Source organism: Thermobia domestica, chromosome 5 (assembly GCF_964235325.1).
Source record: "Thermobia domestica chromosome 5, izTheDome1.hap1.1, whole genome shotgun sequence".
Classification (NCBI taxonomy): domain Eukaryota; kingdom Metazoa; phylum Arthropoda; class Insecta; order Zygentoma; family Lepismatidae; genus Thermobia; species Thermobia domestica.
Genome location: NC_137458.1, coordinates 193,147,034 through 193,171,675, shown reverse-complemented (window position 1 = coordinate 193,171,675; position 24,642 = coordinate 193,147,034). Strand labels below are relative to the sequence as shown.

Genomic DNA, 24,642 nt, shown 5'->3' with positions numbered 1-24,642 from the left:
CAAATTCTGCCTATGCCTACACCTTATATTCAGAAATTCACCAGCATTGCTAACTGGTTTGTATGGACAGGTATGATTCTTCGAGTACGCTATCCAATTCCATGTCTATCATATAGTGCCGGGGGACTAAACTTGCTACATGTTGCCAGCAAAACGCAAGCCTTTATTTTCCCACAGGGGATTCCAAAAAATTCAAGGTATTGGAGATCACCTCTTCACTACGCTCCTTTCGTCTCTCGTAGCTACTAATGATGGATTACTACCAGTGAACTTATCTATGATTCCTATCGACTTTTGGTATTTTAAAGATGTCATATGTAATTACTTTTATTTGTCTGTCAGTGGCCTGCAAAACTTACCTCAAACAGCAAAAATTCTCTATAAATTGTTTCTACAAGAACAACCCAGCCAACGTCATCTTATAATTTCCAAATCCCCATCTGCGAATTGGCAACGTATTTGGACGTATTGGGAACGAACATTTCATGTAATTTTGTGTCCACCTCAGCTCGTTCGTTATGGTACAGATCTGTTAATAACATAGATACCAAGGCTAAACAGCATCATCTTCAAATTATAGATGACAACCACTGTTATATTTTGTGGGAAAGTTGATACTTTGGATCGTCTCACTCATGCAACGAATCGATGGAAAACTTATCGTGAATATGGTTCAGTATTTGTGTAAAATAAGCTCGGATAGCATTACTGTTCAAATGATCTTGTTTCCTGATTTTAGATTTTTTCCTACAGATAAGCAAAATTCTGTTGTTTGGCTAACTGCTTACACTGTAGAATTTATTCTGTCGCCTAGGTTACCTCAAGCACATCACACATAAAAGGATTTCCTGTGTTCACGATATGGTAAATCCGCACCACCAAGAAAGAAAAAACTCTTTGTACATTTCCTAAACTACTGATTGTATGGACACGTGCTATAATTGACATGTAAACTTTTGTTAATTTTCCCTACTATACATTGACTTTGTACCAATGTACACAGTGTGTACCAATGTGTAACTTTATTTTTGTATTTTGACATAATAGGTAACGTCAGTTAGTAACAATAAAAAGTGATTTAAAAAAAGAGGTAACGTGTCCGCTTCTTAAGTAGCAGGTCTGGGTTCTGTTCCCGGGAAATTTTATTTTTGTCTTGCATTTTTTCTTATCTCCATTGCTTCGTGTTAGCAAAGTAGTTTGTGTTCGTATTGCGCGAACAAAATATTTTCGTTATTACATACGTAGAGGGAAAGGATATATTTATACAACAACAGTTGAAATGGTTTCGAAATGAGGCAGTATGTTCGGGTGAAGCTGCCGAAGTATTTAAAAACAAACATATGTAGCTTTGGAGATGGGGCATCACCAGTGTTTTTTTTAGAAACAATGTTCCGGGGATTCACAGCTAGTATTCCGTGGGCACTGTTGATAAAATTCTATTTTTTTATTGTATTATAGACATATTATTTGGTCTCCTGCGAGGTCACTTTGAGAGCTCCGTGGAGGGAGTGTCCCCCCCCCCCCAAAAAAGTCTGGAAGAAAAATTGTGCATCATTTTCACTATATAGTGTCCACACCAGACAACAATACATTTTGTCTCCGACAACAGTGTGTGCTTCAAACCGAAAATGGTTGCAAAAATTCTCTCCTTTTATGCTCCTCGTTTAGATACATGCATATACCACATTTGAAGTCTATACCACAACTGAAAAAGTATAAAATTATAAATTTTAAGGAAACACACACACAAACATGCTTTTTGGCAATTGTCTCATCTGCAGCGTACATAGTTATAATATATGAGATACATGGAAAAGCGCCCCTTTCGATTCAATAGTTTGTGTGGCGGGACCGGTTTAAATGAAATGCCGTGTATACTAAACTCAACCTTATTAGCAATCAATACACCCTATGAAAATAAATGTTCGAAGAAAGAAAAAAATGAAAAAAGAATTTATGGTAATCGAACCCCGGGTTCCTGCTCACTAGTCCCACTTGCTTTTCCTAGACTACTGAATTCCTTACTTTTTCAGTTATCTACATACTGCTTACCTAGTACCGGTACGTAGGGTGCCACGATCTGTGGAATTACACTTTTATAATCGGAATGCTGATGGGTTTATATACGCGTTTTTTTTAAAAGAATATTATGCAAATCACGTTGTTAGCTGATTGTAATAAGAAATGTGTTTTTTAGTTACTGAGACATGATTAACTACTAAATTGATGTCTTCGTTGAAAATACAAAATAAGTATATAGGAAGTCTGAAAATATTTTCATACTCTTATATATCAGACTTGCTGCAGGCAAGGGCGCTGATCATGGGGGGGACCGGGCCCCCATAGTTCATGTGGGCCCCTATTTTTATTTATGAATATAGAATATGTGGCATAATTTGAGTGCAATTTGTCGTAAAATCCTCATATATATACCTTCTGCATTCGAATGGGCCCCCCAAATTTACAGAGAAATCGGCGCCGTTGGCTGTAGGTAATATGTATATACAATTAGCCCCAATTGCACTGTTATAATACATTGTAGTGTATTACGGGGCAACTCGTAGTGTTCACGAAAATCCTATGAATAAATGCTTAAAAGTCCTGCAACAAAATTCATATTGGTAAACCGTGAGTGTTTGTGGAAAATACGAGATTTAAAATATAGGAGATTGCAAGACAGTGTCCGCTATTATGTAGCAGAAAGTAAGTACTGTTGTCTCTAATATGTATAGATGTGCGTAAAGCGCACATAATAAGCCTTTTACATGATTGTTATTGTGCACGTAGGAGTTTAGTTCTTTTTAATAAATTGTGTATTTGCTGTCCAAAGTGAAATGCAGGAAATAATACGCGTTGAATTGAAGCAAGTGTTGATGACAGGTGTCTGTTGTAAGGGGAAGTAAATTCCTCAAGACTAGTTTTCTAGAAGTTGACACAGTTCACGAGCTTTAGCGACTATAGGTATAAAAGTTGAAATAAAAATTATTGTTTTGTTGGGACGTTTCATTGATTCCGAAACACCGATTCTCGATGCCTCTTAGCATTTTTGCTCTATGGTTAGCAATATCTAAACCTGAAGTACTAATAAATTTTTACCTCTTCCGGTTTTAGTAGAGTAACAATGATGAGATGACCCTTTTACTTGAGACATTAAATCGAAAACCCGCTTCTCTCTTCTATTACCGTTTTTGTTCTATGACGATCAACAATGTATCTACAAACTCTTTACTTTTAGCAGTTTTGGTTCGAATAGAGGTTGACGAAATAAGCGGAACCTATCTTTAACCCTTGTAGCCCCAAGGGGGGGGGAAATGCACGTGCACCCCAACTTCAATTTTTTATGCACAATTCCTTTGTGTGTTTTAGCATAAATGTATGCATTTAGGACATTGCTTTTGTAAGTGTCACGTTTCTTTGAGAAAACTTTCAGAACATTTCAGCAAATAATTAGACGTGGAATATTTAGTTTTGTTAATGGGGTGCAGCTGCACCCCCCGTTGATACTTAATGTTTGTTGTTTTTATTTCTTCACTTTTGAGATTTCTGAGTTGCAAACACTGATTGCAGTGCTGATTTTGTGAACGCTATTATATAGTAGCCTTGGCGATAGTGTTTTGTTCCACTTTGATCTAAGTTCAATTTTTTTAACCATAGATGTCACTGCTGTGTAATCTGTTTTTTTGCCTTTTGACGCATTTGACGAAGTTGTATTCTTTTGCTGTTTAGTGCTCAGTGCTGAAGGTTAGTACTTGACTTTGAACCGTGCGTTGTGATGTCTCAGAAACGAAAACGAAGCCCAGTTGCTTCAACTTCTCGTGCATCGGGTTGTAGTCTCACAGAAAATGAAACCGTGAGATACCTTGACGACGAGGACTACGACGATCCAGTGTTTGCACTTTCAGAATCAGATACTGAAGAAGACTATTTGCAAAGTGAAGAAGAATGTGCTGACATGATTTGTGGATCATCTAGTGGCAGTGAAGGTGAAAATACAGCCCATATTAGCAGTTTTATGACAGCAAAATCTGGTGAGAAGTGGTTTAGGGAGCCGTTTACACAGAGAAGATATAAAGCACATAACGTATTACACCAGAAACGTGGCCTTACACAACACAGTGCTTCCGAGATTCAAATGGACGAATCATTCAAGCTTTTTATTTCAGATCAAATTATTGATATCGTTGTGATTGAGACAAACAGAAAGGTAGTTTCAGTATTTGATAATTGGAACGAACATCACCCTGAAAACATTCATACCTGGAAACCAACAGAGAGGACAGAAATAACGGCTTAGAGTGGTTTGTTGATTACTGCAGGAGCTTTGAAAGCTAACAAAGAAGCAGTCAAAATGTTGTGGACGAGTGACCTTGCATATTGTCGACCGATATTTCCAGCGACAATGTCAAAGAACAGATTTGTAGCTTTGACATCTTTCCTTCAATTTGACAATTTAGAAACAAGGGAAGAACGACGAGCTGTAGACAAAACAGCTCCCGTAAAGGACATTTTTGAAATATTTGCTGAGAATTGCAGGAAAAACATGAATCCGGGACATTGCTGTGTGTTGATGAACAACTTGTAGGGTTTAGGGGGAAGGCTCCATTTAGAGTGTATATGAAGAATAAACCAGATAAATATGGCCTAAAATACTGGGTGCTTGCTGAGAACGAAATCCCGTATGTACACAATATACAACTTTATGCTGGGAAGATACAAGAGAAGGCAGAGAAAGATCAAGGGAAATGAGTAGTTCTAGACCTTGTAAGCCATCTGCAAGGTGGTTATGGCATAACAACAGATAATTTCTTCACAAGCAAGCAATTGTCCGATGCCCTATTGGAGAAGAACCTCACATTGTGTGGGACGATAAGAAAAAATAAAACTGACATTCCGTCGGAGTTTTTACCAAACACACGAGAAATATACTCAAGTGTATTTGGCTTCACTGAGAAACATACACTTGTGTCGTATGTACCAGCCAAGAATCGAGCTATTGTTCTTCTATCAACGGAACATCACGACGCGAAGATATCTGAAGGTTTAGAAAGGAAGCCCGAAATAATCCTCCATTACAATGATACAAAGGGAGGCGTCGATACAATCGACAAAATGTACAAAGAATTTTTTACCAAAAGGAAAACCAAGCGATGGCCTATGACAATATTCTCCAATATGTTAGACATTGGCGCTATAAATGCTTTCGCAGTTTGGGTGACAAAATTCCCCAAGTGGGAGTTACAGAGAAAGGACAGACGCAGAATATTCCTCTTGTCGTTAGGGAAAATGTTGCTTTTGCCTCAAATTGAAAAACTGAAACAAAATTCTGTGGGTCTCAGTTACACAGTGTTAAGCTTCATGAAATACTTGGATCCAACTGTTCAACTAAAGAGGTCTGGAGTAAAGGACATTCCAAGAACATCTGCTTTCCAGGGAAGATGTCACTTGTTCCCGAGAAAGAAAGACAGAAAAGTTCGCACAGAAAATGCATGCAGTTTGTTTGCACAGAACACAGTACTGTGGTATCGAAAAAAAACTTGCAACATATGTAAGGAGGGTGAAGAAAGATGTACGTATTCTTCAGAAAGACAACCAAGTTTTTTTTTTTTTTTTGTACTCAAATTATAAGTTGTTTTCATTACTTCTGTATTACAACTAAGGACATAGGTGCAGTTTTACCAATCAAGGAACATTTTTGCAAACTCTGAATTCAACAAGTTACAAGGAAAGCAACATCATTGTACTGGTATTGATATTCGAGGTGAGACAGTCAATTCGCGGTGAATAACATGGTGAAACAGTTAATATTTTCTCCGGTTTCTTTTACTGTGTACAAGGGTCAAATTTATACTACTCTGTATTAGCCCTTGTACAAAGGAATCACAGGAGAAAATTGTATTGTTTGCCTTTGTATAAAACGGAACACAGAAAAAAATATTGACCATTTTACCATTTTATTCAACGACCCAAAAGATCCAAGAGAGTAAGTACGCATTATAATACAATAGATGACAAGGTTTTATGACAAGTTTGTCGGAGATTATAATTACCTAGGCATATGTCGGACAGAAGGGGGCCAGAATTTTTCACAAAAATTGTTATTTTTTAAAGCAAATATTGGCTAATTTTGGTTAGATTTCGTTAGTCGAGGTTATTTATGTTAGCTTTGAGTAGATACGGTTAGTTAAGGTAAGGTTAGGTTAAGTTTGTTTTATCAAAGACATTTTTCACCATTGATATGATATTCGCAACGAAATATGTACGTATTTTGAAGTCTTAAGTTATTTCTAATTACATATAACACTTTCCGAATTGTGTTTTCAACAATTGTACTTCATAAATGATATGAACTCATTCTTTCTGTAAACATTCTGCTGTTACTAGTTTTAGCTCCCTTCTGTCCGACATAACCCAAAATATGAAGCTTGGACATTGCGTTAAATAAGAAATAAATATTTTAATATGGGGTGCGCTTGCACCCCACCTTGGTGCTTAATGTAATTTTTTAACCTTGGGGCTACGAGGGTTAAAACGCTGAATCAGTTATAAAAAATACCGCTTCTGGATATGTTAATATTTTTGTTCTGACTGGTGTCGAGAGACGGACGGAGACTTTCGATATTTAAGCATAGCATAGTTTGCAAGTCTAATATTCCTGCTAGAGCCAAGTGATAACTATGTTCATTTCAGACGGTTCTGCCATTTTCCTGGTATAAGGCAGACAACTTTAGAATTATGTTCATACAATGAGAAAAATATTATAGTTATCTAATTATATATTTTATTTTTTCTTTAGGTTTAATGTTTCTGGGTTCCATAGGCCATAGAGTTAGTTAGTTAGGTTTAATGTCCCAAGATTATACTCTGAGGCTAAGGGAGACGGTGATAATGAGATGCATGATAATAATGGAATGCAAAAATGGAGAAAACGGATGAACCTAGAAGACCCACGCTTTTTATAAAATTCTTGATCACTGTAACATTCTTTAAAGATATAATTTTGAATTATGTGAAAATATTTTTAAAAAACTTGAATGAAGAGATAATACTAAGAAACATTATTAGAACAAAACACTATTGTTTAACGAATTTGCAAAATCAAGCTTTTTTAGAAAAAAAAAAGAAAAGAAAGAAAAGTAACTGGCGGACATGGAATTTGAACCGACGATCGTGGAAAGAGTAGAACCTCCAACGAACTCGCGTTAACCAACTGCTCTACGAAAGCAACTTAACACCCACAAAGTCGGTAGACATATATAAGGAAACCACTGAGACAAAATGCCTTATCGTTTCGCATATTTTGTCTTATTTCTATGTAATCTTTTGTTAACGTGTAAAATCTTTAATACCTATGATTGTTAGAGCTGCGTATAGTAACTTACAATATGAAAGATTTACATTATATTTCTAGTAGAGCATAAAATTCCTTCTCTCTTCGCAAATTTCGGTACGTGTTTGCCACGTTTACGAAAATGGAAAATGGAATGGATCAAAGTTTCGGAGATTTCTTTTTTAATTATAACTTGCTTATTTCTTAATGTTTTATTGAAATGTTTTTTTTTTTTTATGTGTTTTCTTCTGCATATTTCCAAGAAAACACGTGACAATTTTGATCATAAGAAAGAGTTATTCTCATTTATGTTATTTCTAAAGACATGCAACAGAAATTCTGGACAGAAGTCTTCCTATAGAACATGAGGAATTACAGCAAGACTATGTGAACAGACAATACGCAAAAACTAAACGAATGTTTTTTTATATTCTGGGGAAACTGTTTTAGGGGGCGAAGCCCCCACCCAAAGGTCTTAAATCTGCAGTCCGCAAGGCAAGAAGTGAACCGAAGTGAATAATATTGTGCAAAGGCATTGTAGACGTAAAATGACGGAATACCTGTGTCGTTTTTCTGGAAAAACGTTTAGGTGGTGCTTAGAGCCCTCAAAACAGCCGAGCACGAAATATCGACTGTAGTTATACAGGTACGTCTAATGTGTTCTTACGACAAAGAGAACTGCAACGAAACAGTGTAAGGAAAATACGCAACAAATAAAAGAATAAGTATTCTGTTACTTTGTGCGGAATAACCGTGTAGAGGACAAGCCCTCCTCGAAAGAAGATATTACCGCAGGAGCACGTTAATTCCACTTGATGTAAACGTAGCTAAAAAAAACAGAAAACAATGTGCTTTACGTGGACTCGAACCCGTGGTGGGTCACCACCCACCGTGACCCATTGCGACCCACCACCCACCATGACCCACTGCTACTCACCGACTCAGTATGATCTACCGACCCACTCTGCTCTGCATTGTAGACAGTATCTTCTGAAGACTGGTAAATTTGTCTTCGTTTTACTTTCAAGACCTTCATTTTTCTTCCTTTTCCATTTGTTTCTATCTACTTACCTGAGGTGCGTATATCTAACCAAGTGAAAAAAGAACTTCAGGCACATTTGGATATTGATATTTTTAATTGTAATAATAGCAGTAGAACTTATACTACTACTTGGCTTTCGAGACATGTGAGTTTTTAGAGGCGCAAACTACTGGAAAAAATACATTTTTGAATCATTGTAATATATAAATTATTATATAGAAAATTCAATGTAACTATGTGTGCCTAATCATTACGGTCAAATTGCAAAGTCAAATGAAATTACTTTTGGTATAAAGTTAGGCCTTAATCCAAACTGGGATGTTATATGCTTTCATTATAATGCATAATATCCTAAGGAGGTAATGAGGATCCGAATTTTTGCGAAAAGAAAATGAGTATCTCGCAAGCCGTTAAACTTACGGAGCTGAAATTCATTGTGTTAACTTTTTATTGAAAATAAACAGAATGTGTTCTAGCATTTTTTTAAATTCTCCTTTATGAGGGGGGTGGGACTTTCTATATATGGAAAATTGGTAGTGCTTTGGTTTGTAAAAATGATCGAAAACGATAGATGTTGATTAAGAAAAAAGTCAGAAACAAAAAATATAGTGCTTGGCTTCATATATCCATTGCTTTCTACTACAATAATTGCTGAAGCTTATGTTTATTATATGGAGCGCTTACAGCACAGGGCAATCAACCTATAAGGTTGTGAGAAAAATAGGCATAAAATTTGTACTGTAAGCTTAATTACACGGAAATTTGAAGTTTGTATTATACACATAATTGTATGGAAAATTTTACACTTTTTTTCCCTATACGTTGGTCTGCTTACCTTGATTTGGAACTTTCAAATTTCATCCTCTTTTCCACTGAAAAGTATTGATAATTCAACAAGGAAATAATTATACTATGATAATTTAATTGAAATTCATCGTAATTTGGCACATGGCAAACAGCAGTGTGGTAATTAAAGAGGAACGAGGGAAATTCCCGATCACCTCTGAACACTTTCCAGGAACCTCGTTCCCTTTCGCTTTCTAGACGGGGAAGAGAACTTGGTAATAACATCAAACCTTCATGTGTAATTACAAAAAATAAATTTATAAACAAATAAGAAATCATGAGTTTATCAGGCTTTAATTGATAATTTATTCACAAGATTCCCTATCGAAGGCGTGGTAGATGAAGTTTCTGTTCTCCATGAGTCGACATTGCCAACTGACATGGTCGATATGGAAACGATGTTGTATGGTGATAGAGAGATGATACTACTTGCTGAGTATTTCAAAACTGACCAAGAAAAATCGTTATCAGACTTAAGTCTAACAAGCAGATTGTCGATGAGGAGTTGCAGAAATCAGGTAGAAGTATTATCAATTTCTACGACAGAGTGCGAACGGGGATTTCCCCTTATGAATTTACAGATGACTGATATTAGAAATAGACTAAGTGCTCAAACATTGTTTAACTTGTTGTCCATCAATGTTAATGGCCCACCGCTAGACAAGCTCGAAATAGACGAGCTAGTTATTTCTTGGCTGAAGGATGGACATCATTCCGCTGCGGATGGTCTACCACGAAAAAGTTACCAACAGGAAATAAACCCGATTTCAGATTTGTTTTAAAGTGGAAAATTACGAATTATGGAAAATGTATACTTGTATTACTAATGGCTTATTTGTGTTATTCAACTTTGTACCTAACTTTTAGTAAGTCTCTTCTTTGCTTAGGTAAACTACTTTGAATAAATATTCATAATAATTGCAATTATGCATATTTGTAACTTAAATTTAACGTGGTGTTTAGTGATTACACAAATTACAATTATGAGCATACTTTATGTAGAAGCTCTCACGTAGGGTAACCTAGCACCTTTATACACTATGAAAAACTGATTTTTTAAAATCTTTTGTGAGAAAAATACTGTGAACTGAGAAATCATAACCTTTTCCAGATTGTACAGGGGTATTTTCCTGCGAATAAAAGTTCCTTTTAGAATGCGTTCAGAAATTAACACTTGCACGAATACTCTCTTAGTACAAGTATATTTTAGGCACACACTAATTTCCCCCCACCTCGAACTGTTTCAATTTCCTCACTGACAAACACTTTACCATTTTATATCGTAAAGGCAGATCCACCGTTATTGTAACAGAGTGGTGCTCGAGCGATTGACTAGAAATTCAAACTCCGATTAGTGACAATTTCAGTCTTGTTTTATTACAAGTGTAAACTCTTTAGTCAGTACAGAAGAGGCCGTGGATCGTGTTCAGAGTTGATGACGATGGATTTTGGTGAATCAGAGTTGCTCATGGTGGATCAGAGTGGATCACGGTGGGTGGTGGGTCACAGTGGGCCGTGGGTCAAATTTTCATTGACCCACGCCAACTCTGCTACGTAGAAGTCAAGTACGCCAACCTTTCATCTAAGAAACCTAACGGAAAGCATTTCTTTGTTTAAATTTATAACCGAGGGACATTGTTATATACTAGTTTAATTCTTTCTCTCTCACACAAATATCACATGTTTATTACATTTTTGAATATTAGCTATGCTTTGTGTGTCATTATTTTACAGTACTTTTTAGCAGACGGTTCTTCCAAATAGAACTTAACTAACGCACTAGTAACCAATGTTTTGTCTACTGATTTTCTGGAGGGGAAAGAACTTAATCTCTTGGCTAGCTCTTGGCAACTTAAAAATTGCAGCCCCACTCCTTCATGGGCGATAGGTAACTATCCCTCCAAGTGCTTGGGCGAAATTTCTCTCACATTTATCATTCTCCTCCTCCCCACCAGAAAAAGAGTGCCTAAATTCTTAGCGAGATTTTCCCCTCCTCTAATAAATCTCACATTGATTTACATGTCACACATATAGGAAAGTACATCACTTGGTAGCAGGATTTCATTTCGGGGGGTCACTAGCTAAACGTTCATTTGGAGGGAATCCGGGGATCCACTCACGGAAATTTTTTTTAATAAAACCGCAGTCTTAAGCCTTATTTTAACAACTTTTACAAATGTCGGAGGTTCCAGATCTCCTGGCTACGCCATTGCTTGGTAGCATGCATTCTTCCTAAACATCATCAGTCTCGGTTCACTTGCACCTTCAATTATAATTTTATTCTTTTAAGTCAAACAGAATACATTCGTTCTCCTTCGCATTTGGCGTTCTTAAAAGTAAAATTATGGTATATTTAAACGTGCGATTTTGCCATTTTGAATGTAAATTTCTGTCCCCTCTACAAAATAAATCTCATGGCGCAACCTGCGGGTATGCTCCCCCCTGTTCCAAATAGAAAAATTAAATTTGGATATTTTCTGCAAGACTATTGGCGAGATATAGAATTTCATATCCGGTATTTCTTTTTTCTTGGTACTGGAATTAATAGAATTAGAATTAATTATTTTGTGTAAGTATAATTGTGAAGAACAGCCATGGATAAATGTTTTGTGTTGCTATAAATGTATGAAAATTGCTACGAAAATTTCTACAGGAGTGGAAAGTATTCTTCCCAGGCTGGGACAACAGTAATCAGGTTAGTGCCAGGGAAAGAAAAACTAGAGACGGGGAATTTCCTTAGCTTTCCCCCTTACACATAAACGTTTTGTAGGTAACAAACGTTCTGTGTCTGACGTATGACTGCCTACCGTTCTGTGTGGCTCCGTGGATCAGTGAGTAGAGTCGTTGCTTGGTAATCGTGAGTTTCATGAATCGAATCCTGTCGGGCAGTTGACATTTCTTTCTTTCTTTTTTTTTTTTTTTTCATTCTTTGTTTCCCATATCTTAAAATGTTTCTCCCCCTCCGTAATCTGATACTCTCAACTCAGTTCTGCACTTGAATTCAACAATTGGTAATGGGATGCTCTCAGGTTCGGGTGAGCTTTTACATGTCTACTTACAAAATCAAAATTTGCGACAAAATATGGATGCTATCCGATCGTTTTGTCTCAAGTTCTAAATTTGCGCATGTGACTGTATCTCTCTTTCATCATATTTGCATCTCTCGTTCTCCAATGTCATCAGCTATGACATAAGATGGCTTGGTAGCAAAACTTCAAATCATAAAAGCGCTATACCAATGGGCTCACTCTCACTAAGCATTTGATTAAATGTATTTGTTTTCATACTGAAGGTGGGGGATTCGCTCTTTCCACCCTCCTGGAGTGACAGAATATTTATTCAGACTCTGCAAAGTAATTTCAGATCAAAGGACTGAAAGAGTGTTCATTCCAACAGCAACAGGATTGGACTTCAATTTTTTGTTTTAATTTATTTTCACGAATAGGACAAATATCAATTAATATGTCCGCCCTAAGAACTACACGTCTGAGATTCATCTCATTTTGAGAAATGATGTAGATGGTAGTGGGAATTTCGCCCAAGTGTACGGGGATTTTTCAGTACCTGGTGATTATGCCACCCACCTTCTTTTAAAGTTAATTCGGTTGCAATACTTCCCGGCAAATGCTTCGGACTATCTGGTGGAGGATTTTAGCCGTAAATCTCCATATGGCTGTACCATCCAGAAGTGTCCCTTACTGTACATGCTCTGCCTGAATTGAAATGGAAGGCACTACGATATGTCTTTATTTTAAACGCTACAGATTTCGAAACTTTTTAAATGTAAAAAGTATCAAGTCTGGCGTAATAATATTCGGTTCTCATTACATTCTGGAATATTGAATTAATGAAGGGGATACTTCTTGAACCAGCTAAGAAATCTCTTTTTTATTTGCTATTGTATTTTCCTGTAGGATACAACTTGGAGCAAACCTTCCGCCGAAAGCATTAACGAAGAAGGACGAAGAGGAGGAGGAGGAGGATGAAGATCTAACGCCGGAAGAAAAGAGTAAGTGATATAACCAATGTAATGTGTGATTATTGATTTATTTATTTATTTGTTAAGATCATTTTATGGTAAAACTGTAGTTTTAGTAAGCATAATGAAGTGAGCATTTCCTATACTTCCGTTGAAAATTTCAAAAGAGAATTTCTTTAGCATAGGGTGAGACGATACTCATACTTTTGTCTTCACTTACAAGATCGTATCGACGTACGTTTCATCGTAAGTTATGCTAAGGCACAGCAAGTATCAGGCTGACCTTCAGAACCTTCAGAGTCAAGTGCTTCTCACTATTGATTTTGCTGGAGTCATAATGTTTAAAGTGATACGTTACATCGTTGTCTATCCTTAGTATATTCTCAATTATTATTTAATTTTAATCTTTAATTTTCTAAGTTCTTTTTACTTAAGTCATGTGTTTTGACCGAGAAAGTTCATCAAAATGTTCCTAGTTATTTTTCACTGTCTTGCAATATTACTCTGGAAATACTGGATCATTTTGTTTACAGTGAGTTGATATACCAAGCTGAAAATATTATTATTATTATTACCTTCGCAGTAACTGGAATCCATGGTATCTCAGGAATTCATTATGTCTCATTCACATCTTGACATATTGAAACATTTTTACGAACAGTATCATATTGCGGTACGCATATCGGTTCGCAGACTCGAGACGTGAAGGCTTAACAGTAGATCCCAGAAATCGTCAGAAACCTCGAGGGTCACAGTCACAAATCACTATAGAGGGTAAGGTGCCGAAATTTAGGAATAGAAGGGCACATTAAAATTCAAGTTGCTTATGATTAAGAATCAAAGACATTTAAGTTAGTAAGTTAAATTAAGTATAATTTAACCTCCCTCTGTGACAGCCATTTTAGGTTAAACATTGTACTAAAAGTGGTGCATACATTTTTCTACAAAATAATTTGTTCATCCTTATTCTCTCTATACTGATCCCCTTAGGTCTGGTTCTTCCTTAAGGTCTAATTGATGAATGTTGTACACATACGAACTTATTTTAAAAGGTATACATAGCGCATACCTGTTAAAATAAGTTAGAATCGTATCTGCTTAACAGATCTGAAGAACCTCCCTAACGGCTAGAGAGCTGGAAAATCGTAGTTCAATTCAACCGAAAGAGTTCTACTCGTTTTTGTTCATCAGTTTTTATAGGTGTTGTTTTCTTATCATGTATATGGGTGGTATAATTTTGGTTGCAATTTCTGTAGAATCCCGTAATCTAAATAATAGGTCATCGAGTTGGGTAAGTTTGGTTGTCAGTAATTCTGTGTGAATTGTCTGTGTATGTGCCTATTGGATTTTCTGTTCAGCCAATTATATTCATTTTTATTTTCTGAAGGCTATGCTAATTCATTAAGTGCTTAAGATTGCTCTTAAAATATTGTATGCGACAAATACTTAGTATTCAATATCTGATCGTGATTTTGGATTCTTATAGTTCTTCAGATGTTTCTAGTATGTCTCTTTCTTTTGGAAAGAATAACAGAATTACCAGATGTACAAATTTATAGTAATTCAAACATAAAAGTAAAACTAGTACCTCAAAATTGATTTCCATTTATATAGACCCTTACAAGTAAGACCTGAGAGATAAATGGAATTGTATGTGAAAGAGTGAAAACACACGTTCTATTGAAAATGAAAATAGAATAGGATACAGGAATACAAAAATAACATGTATTAATAATAGATCTAAAACTCATAAACAGTTGGTATATGAAAAAATAGTCGGTATAAAACAAGGTGTGTAAGTACTTCTTTGTAACATAATACCATTATTATACAGCAGAAGTATTGTGACTGCATAGATTTATTTTAGCGGCATGTACACATACATGTAATCAATTATGTGAGAAGTATAACTTACAGTACAATACGATTCGTATAACACAAAATGCTGTTAGATGTAGGCTCAAATTTGTTAATGAGCGCGCTCATGTTAGCTACTTCACGTGGGCGCACTCGTTTTTCATGGGTTTTATCGTAAATTAGCTCACTTTCAAAAAAGTAAGCGTGAGTTGTGTTTAGCTCGAAATATATGAGAGTTTGAGCGCAAAACCACATTCAACTTTACGCTCAATTCAGGTTTTAGCTATTTTCATGTCAAATCTCAGTCGTTGTCAGGTTGCTGTTTCCCACCCTCTAGGAACACTCTGATAGAAATCTGCTTACAAGGAACACATACATAAGAAAATTTCCAGAAAAATGTGCTCAGAGCTACTCAAAAAAGTGACTTAGTTTGCCAGTTATGGAAAACATCACAATTGAAGCGATTGGACTTAGAACAAAGACGATTTATTGATATACTCTTATCCAAAATACATTAAACAATAAAATTCACTATATTTGCGAACAAAGATCCGTTTTATTAGTCTCATTCAAAATTACGAGATTAAAACAGTCCTCATGGTTGTTGCGCACCTTGAAAACCCGGAAACGTCAGGCAATTCCAAATCTCTTGGAAGAGTCAGGGAATTCTTAAAATTTTCTGGAAAAATATAAGATTACATATGTTTGATTTTGTATATTCTATTAGCATTCGGCTGGCTGGGGGCTTCGCTCCCCAGACCCCATGTATGCTCGGCCTACGGCTTCGCATTTCAAAAACCTGCATCTATACCGATTTCCAGTTCAAATACAAAGTTTCATGTCTCTTACTTTCCGGGATCACCAGATAGGAACATTTTATTATAATGATTGCCAAAAGAGTGGAAAGAATCAATCATTGTTCCAATTCACAAGAAAGTCGACAAAACTGACTGTAATAATAATCGAGGCATTTCTCTTCTGTCAACATCCTATAAAATCCTTTCAAATATTCTATTAGCAAGACTGACCCCATACGCAGATGAAATTATTGGAGATTATCAGTGCGGATTTAGACTAAATCGATTAACTATCGACCAAATATTTACCATTTCCCAAATACTCGAAAAAAGTGGGAATACAATACCCCGGTACATCAACTATTTATTGATTTTAGAAAGGCGTACGACACGGTTAGGAGTGAAACATTATACAACGTTCTTACAGAACTTGGAATACCGAGAAAGCTGATTAGATTAATAAAGATATGTTTAAATGAATCCGAAAGTAAAGTCTGGGTAGGAAAATTTTTGTTCACGAGCTTTCACGTCGAAAATGGCCTGAAACAAGGAGATGCGTTGTCGCCATTATTATTTAACTTTGTTCTGGATGGAATACGCTATAAGGAAAATCAAAGATAGCAACCAGGGCCTAGAGTTGAACGGTATTCACCAGGTTATAGCATATGCTGATGATGTAAATTTAATAGGGGATGATAGGAGAACAATAGAAAGCAATGCAGAGATGTTATTAAACGCTAGCAGGGACATGGGTTTAGAAATAAATGCAGAGAAAACTAAATACACGGAAGTGTGTCGGGACCGTAATACAGCAAATTATGGATGCGTTAAAATATTAAATAATACTTTTGATAAAGTGGATAGTTTCAAATATCTAGGATCAATATTAACAGAGGAAAGTCATATTCACGGAGAAATTAAATGTCGACTAGAGGCGGGGAATTCATGTTACTATTCGGTTCAAAATCTCTTGTCGCGAATTCTGTCGAGGAATTTGAACCTTAAAATATACAAAACCATAATCATGCCTGTTATTCTTTATGGTTGCGAAACATGGTCGCTTACTCTGAGGGAAGAACATAGACTGAAAGTATTTGAGAATAAGATCCTGAGACGAGTATTCGAACCCAAGAGGAACGGGAATGGGGAATGGCGGAAACTTCATAACGAGGAACTACATAATTTATACGGTTTACCCAACGTTGTTAGGGTCGTCAAGTCTAGGAGGCTTAGGTGGGCAGGTCATATAGCTAGAATGGAAGAAAGTAGAAACGCTTTCAAAGTCTTGATTGGAAGACCCATCGGGAAACGACCATTAGGAAGACCTAGGCGCAGATGGGAGGACAATATTAAGATGGATCTCGCAGAGATTGGAATACAAAGTAGAAACTGGATGCAGTTAGCTAAGGATAGAAGTCAGTGGAGAGCTTTTGTGAACGCGGCATTGAACCTCCGGGTTCCATAGGCCATAGAGTTAGTTAGTTATCTCCACCCAACTGTAGAGCCCCGTACCTAATAAGCCTGCAAACATACTGAATTTTAGATCCCAAGTTTCCCTTCTTCCCCATCGAATTTCCAAAAATCCTTCCGTAGAGGTACTCCAGTTCACAAATCTTATGCACTTTCCATTAAAAAAAAAAAAAAAAAAACAAAAGCGTAAGTGGTTTGTTCTTCGGGTCAATTAAAGTGTTCGCCATTAAAATTGTAACACCTAGAAGGAGATGAGGTAGAAATGAGAAACTTGACAAAGAGGTAATAATAAGAGAAGAAAATGATTACACTTACAAGTTGGCGATGTGACATGTGCCATGAGCAGCAGGGGTAGCAGAACCTCCAGGAGCTAGTAGCGTGTAGAACCTCCACGGACGAGGTATGGAGAGAATGAGCCCATCAATGTCTGCTTAAGGTATGGCGTCCCAAGCGGCTTTCACTCGGTGCCAAATCTCCTCAACATTAGGTGGAGGAAACCTGTGTTGAGTCAGCCGGTGACCCACCATGGACCAGACATGCTTAGTTGGTGAGAGATCAGGCGAACATGCGGGTCACGGAAGCAGGGCACGTGGTTAGCTTCCAGGAATGCGAGGACATTTCTTCCAACATGGGGTCGTGCATTATCCTGTTGTAAAGTGACATGATGCAGTCCATGAATTAATCGACAGCAATATGGGTGAGCACCTCTGTGGTGTACCATTGGCTGTTCTCTGGAATGCTTAGACGACGACGGCATCCCATATCATAATGTCCAGTGAAAGGCCTGTGTGACGATATATGATGCAGGTGTCAAGAAGCCTCGTCGTTCATCGTTATGCTCTAGACAGAAGCACGATTCGCCGGAGAAGAGTACAGCATTACATTCCTCAATCCATGCATGATGATATTCGCATCATATCTGGCGCACACGCCTGTTGTACCCGCAGAGGAATCCGAAGCAATGATCGCCGAGAAAATAGTCCCAGCTCCGCCAAACGACGAAGCACGGTGCATGGGGACACGGGACGTTGTAAAAATCGCCCCCTAGTTCCTGCGCCTTCGTCTTAATGTGGTCGTGCGATCTGTTGCGGCTATGCGTACCTGGTATATATCCTCGTGGTCCGTCGTTTGATGCAGACATTGGAATTTCTACGTCGCTCTGCTGTGCCTTCCTGTACCCACTTTTTCCACGGTAGGTGCATTCCGTTCTACTCTGGCACCGATCTATCGGTATAATAAACCACAATCACGGTATGCAACAATTCGGCCCCGATCGAACTGGGAAACCTGCTGGAAGCACTGCCGTATTCGACGACGAGGCACTGCTGACCGCTTTTGACACACTACACTCACGACCACGCACATTCACTGCTCTTCTGCGCCTCTCTGGCCTGCTCGAGGTATCTGACACACGACGGCGTTGACCACTTTATCATTTCCTTCTACGATCATCCCCTACATAGTGTGCAAATTTCTTGCTCTTCCGATAACTCCTTCTGGGTGTTGCAATTTTAATGGTTATAATTTAGCTCACGAATCTGTGCCGCGATTGACGCCAACGAGAAATTTCCTCCCAGACAGATACTATTGAATTAACTTAAGTATTATGCTATATAATACTTAAGTTACTTCAATAGTATGTCTTGGAGGAAGTTCTTCGTTGGCGCCAATCGCGGCAGAGATTCGTGAGCTGAGCTGTAGCAGTTTATTAATTATTATTGACAGTGTTTATTTATTTTTATGTTAAATTTAATTATATTGCCTCATCAGTTAGCAGAAAAATTTCATTCTTATCATTTGAAAACAGAAGGAAATTCATAACTAATTATGTTATTCCTAATACAGGGCGTCATTCCCTATCGGTTGAGGAAAGGCAACGCAAAAATTACATTTTAGTTTGCGGTAACAGACATAGCAAATATAATAGCTTTTTCATTTTGATGTTACGTAGTGATTGGCAAATTTGTAGCTAGTAAATAGAGAATGAAGCACAAAGTGTAATTGGCACTCAAGGGCTCTCATTCCGTAGCAGTTTGTGTCAATTTTACTATTTGCTTATCTAATGAAAGCTGTGAAATGAATGTTTCGAGAACTGTTATGTACAAAGATAATTCGTACTGTCCTACTTTAGGTTTACGTTCATTGTGAACGGCGCAACTACTGGGTCGACTTTTATAGGATTTCATTTTGTTAGTCGCGCAACGGACCGGTAGCGACATCGCAAAAGTACTCAAAGAGAGAAAAAGAGAGAGAGAAGGGAATGAGGCTCTATTTCATGTTAGCGTTTATTCACTTTTCTTTTCTACTTGATAGTTTTAATATTCTATTTTAAATTAGGAAATATACGTTGTAGTTGGTTTCTTATTTACGTATATTAAATAAATTACGAAGGTAAATCGCCTAGTTTGTGTAGTTGTACTTGATATCGATAGTTTCGACTTCGAATATACGTTAAACGGTGAATAGTCTGTGACGTCGTACTGAGCCCGCGGAAAATGATAGAAAAATTATTGGGATTTACATCTTCGAGGAATTGAAGCTTTTCCGATGGCACATGTTGCCCTCGTAGACATGTATCCGTACATTATTTCGTCAAGGAAAAAGAAATATATCATTGATCACATTAACACATTCACAGAATATTTATCAAAATAGCACAAATATGAACATTATTGTAATAAAACTATAATATACGAGGGTCATTTAACTCGAAGTAGCGACATAGATGTGAAATGGAATGTAGTGAATCACTCACCTCAAGAAACTTACAGCCTCCTTCTCCCCATCCTTACGTTGTTCCGCCAAAGTGAAATGATAAAATCCATCCCAGACACGAACGTCATCTATGTGGAAAATTTAATCAAGATTGGTCGTTTGGTTCAAGAGTTACTAAGTCTTGTTTATTCTTTTATATTTTCCCCTCCCCTAAGTTCTACCGTCAAAGTGAATAGCTAGAAATACTCCCAGGCCAGAACTGCATCTACGTAAAAAAAATTGATCGAGATCGGTCGGGTGGTTCAGGAGATTAAGAGGCACAAACAGTCACTTTCAATTTGGATCTGAAGTTTTTGTTCACAGATACCGCTATTAATATGTAGACACCCCAGAAATTTCTGATGATTTGGATTATTATCGAATAAATTTTGCATTGTATGAGTTCAAAATCTGGTTTGAGCATCAAGAAATTGTTGATTTGTAATCTTTAGACCCTTACTGTCAGCAATTAAAATATGAAACTTCATGTTACCCCGTTATTCGAAAATACAGAATTGATTGATAATTTATTTTTTGTTAGGAAAAGTAAATTAATGCCTTGGTTACTTGTTATCCCCCCCTTTTTTTTTTTTTTTTTTTTTTTGTTGTTGTTGTTGATAAGGTGGTAGCATGTATCAATAATGCAGAGTATTTTGGCATAAATAAGTGTATGAAATTAGTAGGAACCTTGGCGATAACAAAGAGAAGTGTGTACACAATATATATATAAAAAAAATATATGAATTGTTTATTCAAAGTTTTCCAATCAAATAATCACACGAGAAGATCACATTCAGGCCGATAAACCATACCAAAAATTATGTATAGATTCGGTAGGAAAACTCCTTTGTAGCTACCGATACTATTTTATTTTGTGGGTAATTGATGTTTACAGTCGGTTTGTATGTTATTTACCACTAAAAACTGCTACAGTAACAGAAATTTTCCATAAATAAAGAATATTTCTATTTAGTCTCATATCAAAGACCCGACCTCTTTAATAACTACTTCTGCAAAACATTTACTTCCCTTCTCTCTACAACCCATCTTCCCCCTCTCCACCCTATCTGTTCGGATACCTTATCCAACCTCTCTACCACCTCGGGCGAAGTTCTGGCTCTCTTGCAATCGCTATCCCCACATAGATCACTTGGACCTGATAACATTAGTCCTCTCTTTCTCGTCAAAACTGCTTCGGTTACTGCGGTTCTTCTATCTGTCTTATTCAATAGATGCTTCAAGGAAGGGTATTCTCACCAGTTGGAAACTAGCTCACGTGACCCCAATATATAAATCAGCACTTAAAGATCATGTATCCTCCTATAGACCAATATATATTCTTTCTTTAATATCAATTATCTGCGAAAAAATAATCAAAGACAGGCTACTTAAATTCACCTCACCTTACATCCACAGGTCTCAGCACGGCTTTCTACCGAGAAGCTCTAGTCTCACAAACTTAAATACTCTTCTTTCCTGTGCAGTCAAATGTATGAATAGCAATACTCAATTAGATGTTATCTACTTTGATCTCTCGAAGGTCTCTCTTTAATCACCAGCTACTTGAAGGACCGTAAACAGAGAGTTGTTCTTTCAGGGACGACTTCTAACCCCGAACCCGTGATCTCAGGGATGCCTCAGGGAAGTGTACTCTAGCCTCTACTATTTGTCCTGTATATGGATGATCTCTACACGCACTTAGCAGCTCAGCCTACTGATCTGCTTTTTGCTGACGATTGTAAGTTATACCATCGTATCTCCATGACACAATTGCTCTACAGGAAGACATAAATTACCTTATAGGCTGGTGTGAAATGTGGCATTTGAAACTCAACAGTAAGAAATGTGACAGTATTACTATTACTTTGAAAAGGTCTCCTGTTCCCTCCACATACCATGTCAATGATTTCCCTATCATACATTCTGCTAGTCATAATGATCTTAGTGTCATCTTTGATTCAAAACTCACATTTTCTGACCACATCTTCTTAATATTTAAGAACTCAATGCGCATGTTGGGACTTCTGTATCGATTTACTGAATTACGCACTGTTTCGTCATTAGCAACTTTTTGCACCCAAGATCAAATACTGCTCTCCCATATGAGCCATGGCAACACCTACGCGTCTCTCCTGACTTGATTCTATTCTTAATTTCTTTACCGCTATAGTCCGTTTTCGTGTTCTTGCACTTCGAATGTTATCTAAGAAGGAACTCTTGCGATACCTTAATATCCAGACTCCGAAAGTACGCAGAATTATCTTGACCTGAAATATCTTCATAAAATGGTTATGGAAACTTAAGATCGGAAATATTACTTCAGGAACTATCCTTACATGTCCCTTCCCGCATCACCCGGAATACCCACCTATTCCATCTTGCCCGTCCTAGGTTGGCAATTATACAGAGGTCTCTTTTTTACAGAATACCAAACTGTTATAATCAAGTAACAACTGATATGGACATTTTTTCAAGTTACCCGGTGTTTGAAAGAGCAATTAAACGAGTTTTGATGGAATAATAATAATTTTACACTCTTTTTTTGACACTGTTCTATGTTGTTATTGTTGTCTTGTTTTTTTTTTTCTTTCTTTTGTTAACATTTCCCTGTGTAAAATGACAAAGTTATGCTGCATCTGGAATTTGTTCAATAAATAAAATTAAAAAAATATCCTAATCAGATTGTTTCTGATAAGGCCCATGTCTGAACGGTGGAGGAAATATTGTATGGAACATAAAATAGCACATATTTTAACTATTCCATACAACTCAGAAACTAAATGGAAATGTGGAACGTTTACATTGGAAGGATAAATCTACTCATACGTCTGATGTGTCACGATAACCATACAAAATGAAAAGAACCGCGCAATACTTTCTCATCTACTCTTATAATAGTAGCATAGATTGTACACCTGCAGATTTTGATTTCATACTTTGCTACCCAAAGATTTAGGGAAGTTGCAAAAAGCTGATTTGAGACTCATAAAGAGTTGAAATATAGTTATTGATGATTTGAATTCGGCTCCAATTATGGAACCTAACGTTATAATGTTCGCTTAAATTTATCTCCGCTATGTCACGCACATTCGAAACATATCATGGGGAGAAACATGCTTCAACTTGCTTGTCAGTTCACCAAGCCTATTGCTGCTACTTTCCTTAGCATAATTAAGCTCTATATCGCATTGTGAACTTGACCATTAGAATGAAATCAAAGTTAGGAAAACGATGAGTGCAGCTATTTGATGGTAAACTATCCCGAAAATCATTATTAGACATTATTTACTTACTATTGAATTAATAGTTCGAATTTGCTGTCTTTGATAGCAAATTTACTACCTTTAAAACAAAATGGTCATCCAATAGATGAATTGTATAATCATTATCTCATTTCCTATCCGAAATTCGTGTTAAATTTTTATTAGGTACTCTCATGACCAAAATGATTGTCGCATATCTATAACTCTGTTGTTCTAAGAATATAATTTGATAATGATTTTGTAGGGTACTTTTAATACCCATAGTATGTGTATAATCGGGAAACGTATATTTATGGTAAATTTCATAGAGAAAGAAATTAAAATGAGTAAAACAAAATGTTGCTAAATGGACGAGAAAGTTTTTTTTTTTCGTTTTATTGTTCTTATTTACTGCACTTTTGACATGAAATTTGTTACATACATGTCTGCCGATTATACACACTAACATTGTAAGAAATACCGGGCGAATTCGTTATCAAATTATATTCTTACAACAACATATTTATAGACATGCGACAATAATTTTGGACATGAGTATACATGCCAGCGATTTGTACTACTTATAAATGAAACAGAAATGTTAATTATTATTTTCTGAAGGGTGCCTGATCCCAGGTACCCTGTTGTTCGCACATGTATAATGTTTTTTCTCTCCTTTAGTCACATATCATTATTATTGGTACAGTCAGCGACAGTAATAACTGGAGGTTGGATACATAAGAAATGATAGCTTTTTCCAGTAGCAGAATAGTTTCACTCGATGTCTGATAGTTGGACAACCAACATGACAGCAAATACGTGCCCGAAAACATAACATGCCAGCATATTCCTCCACTTGGAGGAAAAAGTATTACTATCTGAGAGCATCATTTAGAGAAACAACCACGAGATAAATCTGCAGAAATTCCATTCACATTAAGTTCAGAGAGATAGGAATTAATGCAAAGAAAACGAAAAGAATAATACGCTTCATGCAGAAACCGAAAAAGTACGGAAAGCTAAACAAAATGAGAAAAAAAGGAAACGGAAAGGAAAGAGCAAAAGACATGGGAATAAATTAAATTTTAACACTTAAGGATAAACAGTGTACGTCTTTCCCCCTGCCCCCATCTTGGTATCCCTTCATAGGATAAATCTCTTTCAGTATCAAACGCGAACATCATTTATAGTGTTTAATTCCTTGAAAAAATTTTAACTCAGTCTAGGCCGAGACTCGAATCTCAGACCCTTAGAATGACAGTCTCACGCGGTATCCACTTACCTACACAGGCTCTATCTACTGCGTTTATAAATCAGCTATTACCCGC

General features: G+C 36.8%; 1 protein-coding gene across 1 annotated transcript in view; it reads left to right on the top strand.

Annotated features, from left to right (window-relative positions):
* LOC145686325 (protein phosphatase inhibitor 2-like) overlaps nt 1-24,642 on the top strand; it is a 143,585-nt gene that overhangs the window by 92,142 nt on the left and 26,801 nt on the right. Inside the window, exon 3 of the mRNA XM_081759535.1 lies at nt 13,130-13,224. Within this exon, the coding sequence (XP_081615661.1) occupies nt 13,130-13,224 (95 nt within the window). The remainder of the gene's footprint in view (nt 1-13,129; nt 13,225-24,642) is intronic.